Below are 17,577 nucleotides of genomic sequence, written 5' to 3'. Positions count from 1 at the left end.
ATGTTCTATCCATGTTCACTCCTTTTCTCTGGGGGGAAAAAATATCACCCATAATCCTCAAGTGGAAGGATTGGGTGCTCCAAGGCCCCAACAAACAATACAAGTTCAGCACAGAATTGTGGGGTGAAGCTGTAATCGGTTTAAGATGGTGCTACTGAACTTGTGTGACTGCTTACTGGTAGTTCAGAAGGTAAGAAATATGACTAAAAACATCATTAATAGTACTTCTGAGGAAAATTGTGGTATACTATCACTGCAAACAGTGAAGAGGTGAGCAGAGGTGAAGCTGTCTCGAGAGATGAGCTGTGATGATGCATTGCAAAGTCAGTGTGCAAGGTGTTTGAGGTGTTTCCGAAGATGGAGTTGGAGCAAACGATTCAAAGAGGAGTTGAGGCAGAGAAGGTTTGGTGCCTGTCGATCTAAACCAGGTGCGAGCCGATTCGGAGAGGTCGAGAACAGCTTTGGGCTGGGCGGCAAGGTCTAGGCCTTGCTCTGGGGCCTGGCAGGGCACGACCCTGTGTTTTGGATGACAAATGCCAGCCCTGATAGACTGGAAAGACAGGGCTCTGGGACCTTGCTCTCCCGTGATGTTCACTCCTCCCTCCGCAGCGCTGAGGCTGTGAGTCTGCTCCCGTTGCTGTGCGCTTCGTGGCAGCTTGCCCTGCTGTATGATGACCTTGAGACCAAGGCTTTGGGCCTACTCCGGCTGCTCCCGGGATTCAGGTCTACGGACTCAATTTGGTTCAGAATGCTGTTGCTTGCATAATTTGTGTCTTTTTTCCTCGTCTCCGTGCATTGGTTTTTCTTTTTTACATTGGGTTCTTTAGGGTTTCTTGCTTTGTGGCACAAGCATGCAGGCAAATCTCTTTTTTTCTTTTTCAATCTCTTTATTAAATTTCATATATAAAGAAAAACATAACATAATATTAAATAGGTTATAAATGCACTAGGCTTGAAGTTAAATTAGTAATAAGATAACAATATCTTATTAAAATATCAGCAAAAAAATCGTACAATAATCAATCAAACCTATATTGATTATACGTGAAAAAGAATAATCACCGAAAGAAAAAAAAAGAAAAAAAATATAAAAATGCAAGAAAAAATGTATATTAAAAAAAAACCTAAACTAACATGGGCAATAATAACAGTTTATATGTACATGATAGTGTCAAGAACTCCGGAACTCCATACCTGAACAAGAATAAAAAGAGAAAAGGTCTCGAAGAGGCCAAATTAATTCATATGAAAATGTCGAATGAACGGTCCCCAAGTTTCTTCAAATTTAATTGATGAATCGAAAATAGTACTTCTAATTTTTTCTAAGCTCAGACAAGAAATAGTTTGAGAGAACCATTGAAACGTGGTAGGAGGATTTACTTCTTTCCAATTTTGTAATAGAGACCTTCTGGCCATTAAGGTTGCAAAAGTGATCATTCGTCTAATTGAAGGGGAAAGTTGACTACCATCCTCATTTGGTATACCAAAAATTGCAGTTATAAAATGAGGTTGTAAATCAATATTCCAAACTGAGGAAATGGTAGCAAATATGTCCTTCCAATATTTATGTAAGGTGTGACATGACCAAAACATGTGGGTTAATGAGGCCACATCTGAATGACATCTGTCACATTGAGGGTTAATATGGGAATAAAATCGAGCAAGCTTATCTTTAGACATATGAGCTCTATGTACGACCTTAAATTGTATTAAAGCATGTTTAGCACATATAGAAGAATTAACCATTTGTAAAATTTTTTCCCATTTTTCTGTTGATATATTATATTGAAGTTCTTTTTCCCACTCTTGTTTAATTCTACCTGACATTTCTGGTTGTCTCTTCATAATCATATTATAAATAAGAGCCACTAATCCTTTCTGACAAGGATTCAGGGTAAAAATCATGTCTGAAAAATCTATCGAAGTTGAATTGGGAAAGGATGGTAGAACTTTATATAAAAAATTTCTGATTTGTAAATATCTAAAAAAATAAGATTTAGGTAATTTAAATTTGTTGGAAAGTTGGTCAAAAGACATCAAACTACCTTCAGAAAAAAGATCACGAAAACATATTATACCTTTCCTTTTCCATATGCTAAAAGCTTGATCTGTTAAAGAAGGTTTAAAAAAGAAGTTAAGTAAAATAGGGCTATCAAGAACAAAGTTTTTCAGAGTAAAAAACTTACGCAATTGAAACCAAATTCGTAATGTGTGTTTGACAATAGGGTTGGATATCTGCTTATTGAGTTTGACTAAATCAGCAGGAAGAGAAGAACCAAGAACGGAGAATAAAGAATATCCTTGTGCATCACTGCATTCTAAATTTACCCACTGTGGGCACAATGGTGAATCCAAATCTAGTTTCCAATATATTAAGTTTCGAATATTATTCACCCAAATAGTAAAATCTGAGGTTAGGTAAAGCTAAACCACCATCTTTTTTAGATTTCTGTAACTGTCTTTTACTTAACCTGGGGTTTTTATTTTGCCACACAAATGAGGAAAGTTTTGAATCAATGTTATCAAAAAAAGATTTAGGAATAAAAATTGGTAAAGCTTGAAATAAATATAAAAATTTCGGTAAAATCATCATTTTAATAGCATTAATCCGACCAACCAATGATAAGGATAAGGGAGACCATCTTGTAGTAAGTTGTTGAATTTGATGGAGCATAGGTAAAAAATTCAATCTGAATAAATCTTTATATTTCTTCGTAATTTTTATACCTAAATAAAGTTATCAGTAACAACTTTAAATGGTATCCTATCATTCAATAAAGTTTGTGCATTTAAAGGGAATAATTCACTCTTATCCAAGTTTAGTTTATAACCAGAAAAACTACCAAATTGAACCAACAAGGATAGAATAGCGGGAATAGACCTATCAGGATCAGAAATGTATAACAACAAGTCATCAGCATAAAGTGATAACTTGTATAACTTCTCATTACGGGTAACACCAAAAATATTAGGAGATTCACAAATAGCAATGGCTAGAGGTTCTAATGCGATATTAAATAATAAAGGACTTAAGGGACAACCTTGTCTCGTACCACGAGATAATTGAAAAAAAGAGGATCTGTAATTATTTGTAAGAACAGAAGCAACAGGTTTATAATATATTAATTTAATCCATGATATAAAATTAGAACTAAAATTAAAATTTTTCAAGGCATTAAATAAGTATGTCCATTCAACTCTATCAAAAGCTTTTTCAGCATCTAATGAAATAACACATTCTGAGGTTGTGGGTGAAGAAGTATAGATTATATTAACCAATTTTCTAACATTGAAAAAGGAATACCGGTTCCTAATAAAACCAGTTTGATCTTCTGAAATAACCTGTGATAGTATCTTTTCTAACCTAATAGCTAAAATTTTTGTAAGAATCTTAGAGTCTACATTTAATAGCGATATAGGGCGATAAGATGCACATAAAGTAGGATCCTTATCTTTTTTAAGAATTAGAGAGATAGTAGCTTCATAAAAAGACTGGGGTAATCTCTTCTTAGTAAATGCATCATTAAAGATTTCACATAACCAAGGGGAAAGCAAAGAAAAAGTTTAAAAAAATTCTATAATATAACCATCAGGACCAGGAGCTTTCCCTGAATTCATTGATGAGATAGCCTCTCCTACTTCGGCCATAGAAATAGGAGCATCAAACAAACTCCGATCTTCATCTGTCAGTTTGGGAATATTCAAATTGTTAAAAAAATTATCCATCATGGACAGATCGCCGTCAAATTCTGATTGATATAAAGATTTATAAAAATCTTGAAAAGTATTATTAATTTCTTTATGATCAGTAGTTAGATTACCGTCTTGTTTACGAATTTTAATAATTTGTCACTTAGTTGAAATTGCTTTTAATTGGTTAGCTAACAATTTACCAGTTCGATCACTATGAATATAAAATTGAGCCCTGGTCTTGATTAATTGATTCTCAATTGAAGAAGATAATAATAAGCTATGTTCCATTTGAAGCTCAACTCTCTTCTTATAAAGTTCTTTGGCAAGAGTCACGGAGTAAATCTTATCAATTTATTTAATTTTATCCACCAATAAAGCTATATCTAAATATCTTTGTTTTCTTTTACCAACGGAATATGAGATAATTTGTCCACGGATAAAAGCCTTAAAAGAGTCCCAAAGTTTTCCTCTGTCAATCCCTTCGGTATAGTTTGTTGAAAAAAACAAGTCAATTTGCTGTTCTATGAAGGTGATAAATTCTGGATCTTGAAGCAAAGTAGCGTTGAGTCTCCAAGATCTAGTATTAATGGAAGAGTCCGAAATCTTAATAGATAACTTCAAAGGTGCATGATCCGAAATGGCAATAGAATCGTATTTACAATCAGTAACATCTGTTAATAAACGATGATCAATAAGGAAATAATCAATTCTAGAATAACTATGATATACATGTGAAAAAAATGAAAATTCTTTATCTTTAGGGTTCAAAAACCGCCATATTTCAGTAATTCCCGAATCAACCATAAAGGAATTAATAAGTAAGGCTGATCTATTTGGATGAATTCGAATAGGTTTAGATCTATCCATCAAAGGATTCAAACAACAATTGAAATCTCCACCCATTATCAACATATATTCATTTAGATTAGGAAGGGAAGTAAATAAAAGTTTAAAAAATTCAGGGCAGTCAAAGTTTGGAGCATAAGTATTAACTAGAGCCACTTTTCGATTAAAAAGTGAATCAGTAATCAACAAAAATCTGCCCTGTGGGTCAGACATAATTAAATGATGTGTAAACGAAATTGAGGGGTCTATAAAAATAGACACACCCCTAATTTTGGCGGTACAATTCGAGTGAAATTGTTGACCCTACCAGAACCTAAAAAAGCGTTGATTATCCTCCCTCCTAATATGGGTCTCCTGTGCAAAGATAATATTAGCATTTAGTCTATGGAATACTTTAAATTTTTTTTACGTTTAATCGGATGATTTAAACCATTAGTATTCCAAGAGATAAAATTAATAGACATCCATCATGCCAATATTAATTGTATATATCATAAAAGGTTAAAAAGACACATAACCCATAATTCAGGAAGAAGGAAAAAAGATTCAGGAGCAACCGGAGAACATGACACCTCAACAATATTAATAATTTAAAGTCGGCCCATAAACTAAAAGCAAAAAAATAAAAAGCAGAAGCGTGAAAAAAGATCCCTACCCCCTCCCCCAACCCCTCGAAAAAAAAGCCAAGCGGCAGGCGCACAAACTAATACTAATATTACCCCCATTTCAAGATGGCAACTCCATGAAAAGATAAAAAGAGACTATATAACACCCAGATTTAAATACAGGGTTGCAAAAAAAAAGGATATATATCAATCAAAATGAAAAAAAAAGTGATATAATAAAGCAAAAGATCATTAATAAAAAAGGATAAACATTAAAAAGTGTAATATGCCTTTAAAAAAAAGATTCCATATTCAAATACAAGAAAATGACGTTTCAAAAGCAAAGACTTATGGGAAGAAGAAACGACATTTTGAAAAAACCATATTACAAAATATAAATGTAAATGCACCAATCTATTAAAAATTTTTTTTAAAAAGTCATCAAAATGGGATTGAAAAAGGATTCAATAATCACTACAATATAAAAAAAAGGTCCAAAAATCCAAAACATTCGTCCCATTTTCAAGTACAAGCAAACAAAAAACGCTTACGAAAAGCAAAGTCTTATGGGAAGAAGAAACGACATCTTAAAAAATAAATCATTATTACAAAATATAGACGTGTATATCCAATTCAGAGAAAAAAAATTAAGAAAAAAAACATTATAGTAAAATTAAAAGAGCATCTATAAACCATGATAATAAAAAAAACCAGGTCTACAGACCAAAGTAACAAGCTATAACGCAGCTTCATAAGTTAAAGCCCAAAACGAAATGGCATCTTCTCTCCAAAAATTCTTCAACATAACACATAGTTCAACTTATTCTAGAAGATCGATATTCTTCGATGAATTTCTTCGCATCTGCCGGAGTATTAAAGAAGCGCTGACTTTCGTCACTCAACGTAATTCTGAGATTCGCTGGGTATCTTAAAGCTTGTTTAAATCCAATCGAATGAATCTCTGCCATCACTGGTTTAAAAGCGATTCTCGCTTTCATCACTTCAAATGAATAATCTTCAACAATACGAAACTTATTGTTTCTGTGAGAAATCATACCTTTCTGACGAGCTAATCGGATTAAAAGCTCTTTCTCCCGAGGATAATGGAAGCGAACAATCACAGCTCGTGGCTTGTCGCTCAAGATCGAAAATCTCGAAACTCTGTGGGCACGATCAATAGTAGGTTTAGCCTGTAAAGCTTCAGCGCCAAAAACTTCCCATAATAAATTAGAGATAAATTCAGTTAAGTCACCAGATTCAACATTTTCGGGAAGCCCGATGATTCGCAAATTCTGTCTGCGAGATCAGTTTTCAAGATCGGTGATTTTAAACTTATAATGCTCTACTGTATGAGCAGTCGACAGTACCTTCTTCTCCAATGTTTCAATTGTACGTATTTTTTCACAAATTAACTTTTCAAGAGCCGCGAACTTTTCTTCATGCCGTTCAATATCTGCTGCCTGCGATTGAAGCTTGGTATCAAGCGACCTAACAACTTCTTCAAGCTGAGACATTTTCGCAGTAAGCTTATTTTCCAGACTTGTCATTTTACTTTCCAAACTTGCAAGTTTAGTATCCAGAAGATTAGAAATTGCCTCAAGAGATAGAGGCTCTTTAGACGATTTCTTAGGTGCAGCCATTTTAAGTTTGAAAAGATTAAATCAAGTATTATTTTAGAAAAGAAGTAAATCGTAAGTATCAACCCTTGTAATTAAGTACGAAAAGATTTGATTAAAGGGTGATTATAGTTTAAAAAATGAAGAGCGCCTAAAAGGCAGATGTCTACGTCGCCATCTTGAAACTCTGGGCAGGCAAATCTCAAGGTTGTGTAATTTATACTTTGATAATAAATGTACTTTGAATCTTTAATGTTCTATAAAGTTGTATGAAGTTATCGAGGGTTGGTGCATTTCTTGGATGCAGTGAAATAACTAACTATAAATATATCATCTTGATCATTGGAACAATCATAAAAGTGCCAGGAACATGGAGCTGGTTAGGTACCCTCCACAGAGGGAGGGAGAAGCTGAGTTAATGTTGATTTGTCCTTTATGCTGTTGTTTATGGGAGTCTGGATGCTCGATCCCATCTGAACGTGTCATCGCTGATACAGTGAACTCCAAAAACCCGTGCTTACTCACTTTATTTACTCATGCAGGAGAATGGTGTGGCCCCATCACCAAACCATTCAGAAGTTTGAACAGAGAAATGCTACTTTTATACAGAGTTGACTAGCAGTTACAGATATTGACCATTTGATAACTTTGTGTATGTTCGCAATCCTTATTCGCCCACAAGGGTAACCACCTTCTGGCGCCAGCATAGTATGCCCACAACTCAATAACCCTAACTGTACGTCTTTGGAATGTAGGAGGAAACCGGAACACCCAGAGGAAACTTGTGAGGTCGCAGAGAGAACGTACAATTTGCGGTTGGGGTGACTCGGGTCTCCAATGATCCTTCAGGCCCTTTTTACGCAGCTCTCTCTGTAAGTGTCCTGAGTAGTGGGGAGTTCACAGCCAGAGATGCACTTGGCTGCCCACACCACTCTCTGCAGAATCCTGCCATTGAGGGAAGTACAGTTCCCGTACCAGTCAGTGATGCAGCCATTTGTTTGAAGCTGTTAACTGGAAATTTTTTTTTTAGATCTGCTCACAAATTGTTCAAACTGCAGCTGAAAGCTCCAGAGAATTTCCCTTTCTGATAACCTCGTTTTCTTCCTCCTCCCTCACTTTGGAACTTGAAGTGGCAGTGCATGAGTTCAATGACCTCACTTGCTCTTGATTTTTCTTTAAAGCAGTATTCTTACTGTTGTTGCAGACAGCTGGGTGGTGCTATGGGATGGATGAAGTGGAGCAGGAGAAGTACGTGTCCCAGCTGAAGGATGTGTTTGACAGCTGCGATGCCACGGGGACGGGATACCTGGATCAGGAGGAGTTGACTGAACTCTGCCAAAAGCTTCACTTGGAAGCCCAGATCCCCCTCCTTCTGCAAATACTTCGGGGCAGCAAACTCGATGCCAAGGTAAGCCTCCGTCTGCATGGAAACATGAGGTGACTTTGCACTCTTTTTAAGTGCATAACACGAGTCCCTCTGGTGCGCTCTGCTAGTGCTGCTGTGATATTTGCATGTGGATCCCGAATTGAATTTCATAAAACCTGGTGTACAAGTTTAGAACATAGAACATTACAGTACGGGCCCTTTGGCCCACAATGTGCCAACCTTTTAATGTACTCTAAGAGCAATCTACTCTTCCCTCCATTTTGCTCTCGTCCGTGTATCTGTCTTAAGAGTTTCTTAAATACCCCTAATGTATCTGCCTCTACCACCACCCCTGGCAGAGCATTCCACGCACCCACCCATCTCTTTAATGAATTTACCTCTGACATCCCCTCCTATACTTTCCACCAATCACCTTAAAATTATGCCCCCACCCTCGAATGAGCTATTTCTGTACGAGGACAAAGTCTCTATCATCTTGTACACTATCACCCAGTCACCCAGTTTACTTTCTAGAAATTTTTCGGAGAGTCTCATGAAAGGGGGGCGACTTTTAGATCAGTGCACCATGAAACCAGTTTATAACTGTCTGCCACATAAAGTTAGGTTTGGTAGAATTCAGCTTTTATTTTTTCGGAATATGGTGGTGTGCTGAGCTTTATGCTTGTTCAGATTTTGCTGGAATTGGTGAAACTGTAAAACAAAACAATAGGATTTCAAGACTTTGTTATTACAGTAATGCTCATAAGGAGAAATTATGTGTATTTTCTGTTGAGGACAGTTTACCTGTGATGGAAGCACATAAAGGTGGGGGGGGGGGGGGGGTGGTGAGGACAGTGCAAGTGATATCCTTGTATAAATTTGCTTCAGATACTTAGAGTTGAGGCTTTGTCTGTTATGGCAGAGGACTTGAGAGTCTGCTCACTGGAGAGGAATTGATGCACCATCAATAACTCACTCTGAGACGTAAGGCGAGATATCGGCTTTTATTGACTGGAAGAAGGAACAAGCAGTGGTTGACCACCATACTACATCCTGGAGACTGAGAGGCCGGGCTCAGGCCTCAATCGCCTTTATCCAGGGGTCTGTGGGAGGAGCCACAGGAGCAGTCAGCAGGGGACATGTCCAGACAGGTATATGTAGTTCACCACAGGAATGAAAAGAATCTTGTACCCCAAATGAGGATATTTGGCCCATTGTGCCTGTTCAAGTTCTTTTAAAGAGCTATCATTAGCTCCTGTTTCCCATTTTATTCAATGATATTGATGTCACACCCTTCAGTGATACAAAATGTCGTGTGGTCCACAGGACCATTATCCCACATAATGGTGGGGCGCGTAAGGAAACCTCAGGGCAGGTGGATTCTGAGGAAAATATTTACAAGGATGTTGCTGGGACTTGAGGACCAGATACAGGGAAAGGTTGAATATGTTAGAACTTTTTTCTGGAGCGTAGGAGGGAAGATTTGATAGAAGTATACAATATTACGAGGGGCATAGATAGGGTAAATGCAAACAGGCTTTTTCCAGTTGGGTGAGACTAGATCTAGAGGTCATACTAGGTTAAGGATGAAAGGTGAAATATTTAAGGGGAACACGAGGGGGAATATCTTCACTCAGAGAGGGTGAGAGTGTGGAACGAGCAGCAAGAGGAAGCAGTGGATGTGGGTTCAATTTCAGTATTTCAGAAAAATTTTGATAAGTACGTGGATGGGAGGGGTATGGATGGCTGTGGTTGATAGGTAGGGTAACTGTTTGACGTTGACGAGATGAGCCTGCTCCTGTGCTGTTGTGCCCTTCGACTCTATGAGAACCTTAGAGAGGGCTGGAGAGCTGGGAATTCCAGACCTCATGGCTTCAAAATGCAAATCTTGTTGCTCGTGCTCTTTCTCCTGCAAAGGAACTGATGCTTTTGAAACTTTCAGGTGAACTTTGAGGAGTTTAAGGAAGGTTTTGTTGCCGTGTTGTCTACCGGTATCGACCACAGTACCTCAGAAGATGAGAGCAGTTGCTTAGAACCGGGTGAGTACTCCTCACAGTATCAGCGCTTTTCCTTCATTTAGACAGACTTCATTAATCCCGAGGGAAACTGGGCTTCGTTACAGTCGCACCAACCAAGAACAGTGCAGAAATATAGCAATATAGAACCATAAATAATTAAATAATAATGTTAATCATGCCAAGTGGAAATAAGTCCAGGACCAGCCTATTGGCTCAGGGTGTCTGACACTCCGAGGGAGGAGTTGTAAAGTTTGATGGCCACAGGCAAGAATGACTTCCTGTGATGCTCAGTGTTACATCTCGGTGGAATGAGTCTCTGGCTGAACGTATTCCTGTGCCTAACCAGTACATTATGGAGTGGATGGGAGACATTGTCCAAGATGGCATGCAACTTGGACAGCATCCTCTTTTCAGACACCACCGCCAGAGAGTCCAGTTCCACCCCCACAACATCACTGGCCTTACAAATGAGTTTGTTGATTCTGTTGGTGTCCACTACCCTCAGCCTGCTGCCCCAGCACACAACAGCAAACATGATAGCACTGGCCACCACAGCCTCGTAGAACATCCTCAGCATCTTCCGGCAGATGTTAAAGGACCTCAGCCTCCTCAGGAAGTAGAGACAGCTCTGACCCTTCTTGTAGACAGCCTCAATGTTCTTTGACCAGTCCAGTTTATTGTCAATTCGTATCCCCAGGTATTTGTAATCCTCCACCATGTCCACACTGACCCCTTGGATGGAAACAGGGGTCACCAGTGCCTTAGCCCTCCTCAGGTCCGCCACCAGCTAACTTAGTCTTTTTCACATTAAGCTGCAGATGATTCTGCTCGCACCATGTGACAAAGTTTCCCACCGTAGCCCTGTACTCAGCCTCATCTCCCCTGCTGATGCATCCAACTATGGCAGAGTCATCAGAAAACTTCTGAAGGTGGCAAGACTCTGTGCAGTAGTTGAAGTCCGAGGTGTAGATGGTGAAGAGAAAGGGAGACAGGACAGTCCCCTGTGGAGCCCCAGTGCTGCTGACCACTCTGTCTGACACACAGTGCACGTACTGTGGTCTGCCAGTCAGGTAATCAATAATCCATGACACCAGGGAAGCATCCACCTGCATCACTGTCAGCTTCTCACCCAGCAGAGCAGGGCGGATGGTGTTGAATACTTTGGAGAAGTCAAAACATGACCCTCAGAGTGCTCGCCGGCTTGTCTTCATACTGAAGATAACAGCGGGTCCCATTTTCTCTCTTCAGGCTGACAGGGCAAGACTTTAATATCCAGTCTATAAAACATGGAGAAGGAACAAAAATTTCAGACGCTGCAAGTCTGACATAGCAAATAGGAAAGAACACTGGAAACATTAGATAATGTCGGGCAGCATCACCAGCCTGAAAAATTGATTCCATTTCTCTCTCCTCGGAGGCTGCCCAACCAGTTAAGTGTTTCCAGCATTCTCCAGTGGAGGTAACAAGATCTGTGCAGGGCAGTTCTTATCCTTGTAAGCATTGCTGAAACTCTGTTATCTGTTCATTATTATACTGAATTTGTACAATCAGTGGCCACTTTATTACTTACCTTCTCTACCTCATAAAGTGGCCACCAGGTTGTGTTTATGGTCTTCTGCTGCTGTAGCCCATCCACTTTACGGTTTGATGTGTTGTGCATTCAGAGATGCTCTTCTGCACACCACTGTTGTAACGTGTGGTTACCTGAGTTGCTGTTGCCGTCACATCAGCCTGAAGCAGTCCTGCCACTCTCCTTGAACCTCTCTTATTAGCAAGCCATTTTGACCGACAGAACTGCTGCTCACTGGATATTTTTTTCTCTGTAAACTCTTGAGACTGTTATGCGTGAAAATCTCAGGATTTGAGATTTCTGAGTTCCTGAGATACTCAAACCACCCCGTCTGGCACCAACAATCATTCCGTGGTCAAAATCACTTGGATCACATTTCCACCTATTTCTGATGTCCGATCTGAACTACAACTGAACCTCTCGACCATGTCTGCGTGCTTTTATGCATTGAGTTGCTGCCACGTGATTGGCTGAGTAGATATTTGCATTAATGTACGGGTTGTAATTAATGAAGTGGCCACTAAGTGTAATTAGTGTGCAGCAGAAATCAGAAGTGCTGTCCTGTGGCTCTGGAAGCAGGGTGTTATTGTACTGGAGAGAGCACAGACGTTGGCTGGATTGCAGCACTTCAGTTATGGGCGGAGATTGGGGTAGGTTGGACTTGTGAGCGAAAGAGACTGAATGGTTACCTGATGGAGCTGTACACGACCATCAGATGGGGTAGGTAGCTACACCCTGCCTCAGAACCTGACTTTGGGTATAACCTGCATAGAATTCAGACATTTTCATGGTTCAGCGGGCTGCTTCAGTTCCCTCCCTGCCTCAATGAAGTGTGGTTTTGTCGGAGTAACTTACCCGTAGGGCGTGAGTGGGTGGAGGAATCTGGGCAGAGTTGATAGGAAAGTGAGGGAGAATGAAGAAGAGGAATGAACTGATGATTCTGCTGTATGTGGGGCCACGCATGAAGGGAACAAATGCACTCCGGTATAATAACCAAGTGGGGTTAAGAGTATTCAGAGATTAGCTTTAATCTTTAAAGTTTATCTTTACATCGAAATGCATCCTTCTGCATCGGCAGCCAGCACAGTCTGAGAATTGGGGTAGGGGCTGCCTGCAAGTGTTCCAGTGTAGCATGCCCGCAGCTTACTAACACCGACGATCTGCGGAAGCTGGGGGAACCCACGTGGCCACAGGGAAACAAAAACCTACAAGCTCCTTACAGACAGCAGTGGGAATCGAACCCCGATCAGCGATTGCCGGTGCTGTAAAGCAACTGTGCTAACCGCTAAGCTACCATGCCAGCCGCAGTCCTGCAGGAATATGTTGGCCAGTGTGAAGTGAGTTGTCGACTCGGTTCATTCTGCAGCTTTAATATAAAATAGATCTGTTCTGGTGTGTTTCCTACTTCAAGTCCCTTTGCAGTCTGGTTTGGTTTTGTGACTAAAAATGCATCATAACTCCATTTTGAGTTTGAAAGTCTCCAGTTCCTTGCATTCTCAAATACGTAAGTGTGTTCGATGATGATTTATCTCCAGGGTGATCGGGAAAGGTTTTGTAGCCACTGAATTTGGGTGTTCACATTTTTTCAGCAGTTGTGGAGGAGGTTCAGCCAAAGTATGTCAGGGGATCAAAACGATATGGACGCCGATCCTTGCCTGAACTCCTCGATTCCGAGATCGAAACTACAGATGATTTGGAGGAGCCACTTCACTTTAAGGCTGAACCCCTTGTGCAAAACACCAAGAGAAGTCAGTTGAGACGCTCAGCATCTCTTGAAAGTGTAGAGGTTTGTCTGTTCTGCTTTTTTAAAAAATCTTCGTTCCTGCCGCTGTCGGTAAGGAGTTTGTACATTCTCGCTGTGATCGGGTGGGCTTCCTCTGGGTACTCTGGTTTAAGACCGTGAGAATGAGGCCATTTGGCCCATCAAATGTAGTTTATCCCACATTCCAAATATGTACAGGTTAGTTGGTTAATTGGTCACTTGCATGCAATTGAGCAGCACAGGCTGGTTGGGAGGGAAGGCCTATTATTGTGCTGTATCTTTAAATAAAATAAATACTGTGGAGACACTCAGCAAGTGAGGGAGGAGGGGAGGAAGGGAAAGAGGGGAAGAGAGAGGGAGAGGGGAAGGAAGAACATTCATGTTGACCCTTTATCAGGACTGACAATTCATTGACCTTAACTGTTGACTGGCTGACTTATTTGCTATTTCCTGCGTTTCCTGTTTTTACGGTACTGTAGCTATACCTATGTACCTAAGACTTTTGCACAGCACTGAATTTCCAATTTCCATGTCCATGAAAATAGGCAAAACCACAAATGCTGGAAGCCTGAAATAAAATTAGAAACTGCTGCCCGACTTCCTGAAGGTTTGAAACCGATTTTGTTTTTATTATGTTGCACTTTATTATTTGCACTGTCGTTATAATCTTTATTCCTACCGACTCAGCTTCATTCTTGGACCAGCGACACCTCGAATTTACAAAACTTGTATTCAAAGGGACTGTTTTCACCCCTCTGTTTATCTGTAATTTTCTTTGTCCAGACAATGTCCTTAAAACTCTGCACTGCTCTGCTGGTCTGGTGCACATGGGACCTCCTACATTCCAGCTCGGTGACTGTTCCTTCAGGTGTCTAGCCCTGTTCTGTGTTGTTCATCTCAGTCAATGCACAAAAACTCCTAGAGCTGGGTTTCTCAACCTGGGGTCCAGAGACCCCTGGGTTAATGATAGGGGTCTGTGGCATAAGAAAAGGTGGGAACCCTGTTCTAGAGGGCCTCAACAAGTCAGGAGCCATGGAAGGAATAAACAGTTAACCTGTTGAAGGGTCCTGCTCAAAACATCGACTATTTATTCCCTTTCATAGATGCACCTGACCTACTGAATTCCTCCTGCATTTTGTGTGTGTTGCTGAGGATTTCCAGTATCTGCAGAATCTCTTCTGTTTATGTTCTTCTCTTTTACCTTTTGAAGGTGAAGGTTAGGTCTGCTTCTAACTTTGCCCAAGCAGTTGCTCAGTATTTTCTGTGGAGTTAATTGTCCAGCTTTGTTTAGTTGTGCTGTGTATTAATCTCTGTTTAATTTCCTCCTTCTGTGACCAACCCCAGCAGGTCCGCAAGGACTGTGTCTGTTTGTACGTTCTTTCTGTGACCACGCGTGTTTCCTCTTTGTGCTCTGGTTCCCCCCCCCCCCCCAAATTCCAAACGTGGGCGGGTTACTGTTAGTGTTGGTAAGTTGTGGGCATGCTGTATTGGCGCTGGAAGCAGGTTGGACCCAGCCCATTCAAATCCACACCCACTACTTTCACTGGCAGCTCATTTCACACTTGCACTGCCCCCTGAGTGAAGTTCCCCCTCAGTTCCCCTTAAATATTTCACCTTTCACCCTTAGCTATGACCTCTGGAATTAGTCTCACCCAATCTCAGTGGAAAATGCCTGCTTGGACTTGTCCTGTCTATACCCCTCATAATTTTGTATCAAACTCCCCTCATTCTCCAATGCTCCAGGAATAACATTCCAACCTTTTCAGCCTTTCCCTATAATTCGAGTCCTCAAGTCCCGGCAACATCTATGTAAATTTTCCCTGTACTCTTTCAAGCTTATTGATATCTTTCCTGTAGATAGGTGCTCAGAACTGGACACAATACTCCAAATTTGGCCTTGCCAATGTCTTATACAACTTCAAATCAAATCAAGTTTAATTATTGTTCAAACCATACACAGATACAGCTCAACGAGACAGTGTTCCTCTGGGGCCAAGGTGCAAGACGTTCAAAATAACAAACAAACATTCAAAATGGCGAGTAACATAATTCAAAAAAATTGAGCAAAGAAGCATATTCACTGAAAAACACAGGAGGTAGCACAGATAGGAGAGACCGGCCCCCACCAAGCATGGATGCCATGCTGTAATGTTTCTACATCTCCTCTGCTGGTCTGCAGTAGCAGGCAAGCCCAAGGCTTGAGGCCTAGTGTTTGCTTCAGCCGAGGCTACACAGCTCCCGCATTCTCTGTCCCTCCACCAAGCAAGGGTAACAGGCCCATGACAACTTGTGTTATCACTGTCCTACAGAGTCTTGCGATCGCAAGTGAACTATCCTGGACAATTTCCCATGGTTTTACTGCACCAATTCCGGAGCTGCCAAGTAGCAGGCAGCCAGAACAGCTCCTCTGACATCCTGACTGGCCCCTTTCCGTTTAACCTGGCTGGCTCCTTTTCTAACATCCCGGCCCGCACCACCCCACACCTCGACATCCTGGCCGCCTCCGCCGATCAATGAGCAGCTCACTGATGGAGTAGCCTTTGGTACTTGAAGTTCTTGGAATAGAATTATCTTTGGATCATAAAAAAACAAACATTTCAAACATTTGTTTGGTCCCCGAGAGGCCACTGTGTTTGCATGCACCACCATCTTACTGGAAGTCACAAAACTCTCAATGTAACATCCCATCTCCTGTGCTTAATAGTCTGGTTTATTAAAAGCCAGTGTGCCAAATGTTCTCCTTACGACCTTCTCTAGCTGTGATGCTACTTTCAAGGAATTATGGGTCTGTATTCCTGGATTCCTGTGTTCTGCTGCACTCCTCAGTGCCCTACCATTGACAGGGGCTGGCACCGTGATGGCCAAAGGTGTGCGGGTGGGGCAGGCAGCCTTACTTGATAGAGTGCCGAGATTATCAGTGTTTAACTCCATTCACAAGTCCTCAGCAAATGGAGAAGGCGAGGCCTGCGTGCAGGAAGACTGTGGTAAGAGACAGCTGCCCCACAAAGGTGCTGGCAATCTTCAAGGAGAATCTTAACCATCTCCCCTTGACCTCCAACAGATTTTGGAATGTAAAAATCTCTGATGAGTCAAACCAGCTTTACAGGGAGATGCCACCTCAGCACAGCAGGACTGCTTTGAAAGCACAGGCTGGAGCATATTGAGGGAAGCAGTTGCCTGCGATCACTACGTCAACACTGATGAACAAGTGGGATCGGTGACTGGCTATGTGGGAAAGTGCATTGAGGATATTACCGTGATTAAACACTACACTGTCAGGGCAAACCATGGCTGACTGCAGAGGTCCATCCAGTGTTCAGGGATTGGGACGCTGCCTTCAGATCGGGGGACAGGACGACTCTGAGGTCAGCAAGAGGCGTGTTCTCCCGTGCCATCAGGAAGGCAAAGCATGAACATGCACAGTAAATCCAGACACCTTTGTGACACCAGGGACACGGCGCATGTGGCAGGGTGTACAAACCATAACTGATTACCAGTCCATCCCATGCGTCAGCGACAGCGATGCCGCCGTTCCTGATTGGCAGAATACCTTCTATGCACAATATAATGCAATGAGTGATGTGACATTGAGAGAAGGCCCCTCTCTTGAGGAGCAGGTACCCTGTCTGGTCACAGCTGAGGTGAGGATGATCTTAGCCAGGGTAAACCCACACTAAACTGTGGTGCTGGACAACATACCTGGCCAGGTGCTGAGAGACTGTGTGGCCAATTAGCAGATGTCTTAACAGACATCTGTAATATCTCCCTGAAATAGTTCACTGTCCCCACAGGCTTCAGGCCAAGAGAGCAACAGTAATTGGCCTAAATGATTACTGCCCAGTGGCACTAACTTCAACAATCATGAAGTGTTTGAGCAGCTGGTAACGGATCATATGAAATCCCACCTTCCAGCTACATTGGCCTCTTTCCAGTTCACCTCTTGCATAGACCAATCCCATTGAGGATGCCACTCTGTCCTGTCCCACCTAGAAAATACACCAGGATGTTGTTCTTCAACTCCAGCTCGGGGTTTTAATGCAATCATTTCTCAGGCTGGTGGGTAAACTGTCCTCGTAGGGACTAAACTCCCCTCTCCATAAC

At 41.3% G+C, this 17,577-nt stretch overlaps 1 protein-coding gene across 4 annotated transcripts in view; it reads left to right on the top strand.

The window, feature by feature from the left end:
- ninl (ninein-like) overlaps positions 1–17,577 on the top strand; it is a 120,529-nt gene that overhangs the window by 18,050 nt on the left and 84,902 nt on the right. For 3 of the 4 annotated variants that reach the window (XM_059986400.1, XM_059986399.1, XM_059986397.1), the window contains exons 2-4: positions 7,965–8,168; positions 10,069–10,165; positions 13,304–13,500. In XM_059986400.1, the coding sequence (XP_059842383.1) occupies positions 7,986–8,168; positions 10,069–10,165; positions 13,304–13,500 (477 nt within the window). In that variant the 5' untranslated portion in view covers positions 7,965–7,985. The remainder of the gene's footprint in view (positions 1–7,964; positions 8,169–10,068; positions 10,166–13,303; positions 13,501–17,577) is intronic. The other variant, XM_059986398.1, reaches the window with a different exon arrangement.

The sequence above is a fragment of the Hypanus sabinus genome, chromosome 12 (assembly GCF_030144855.1).
Source record: "Hypanus sabinus isolate sHypSab1 chromosome 12, sHypSab1.hap1, whole genome shotgun sequence".
NCBI classification, from domain to species: Eukaryota; Metazoa; Chordata; class Chondrichthyes; order Myliobatiformes; family Dasyatidae; genus Hypanus; species Hypanus sabinus.
The sequence above is the reverse complement of the archived record's forward strand: the minus strand, read 5'-3'. Positions and strand labels throughout refer to the sequence as shown.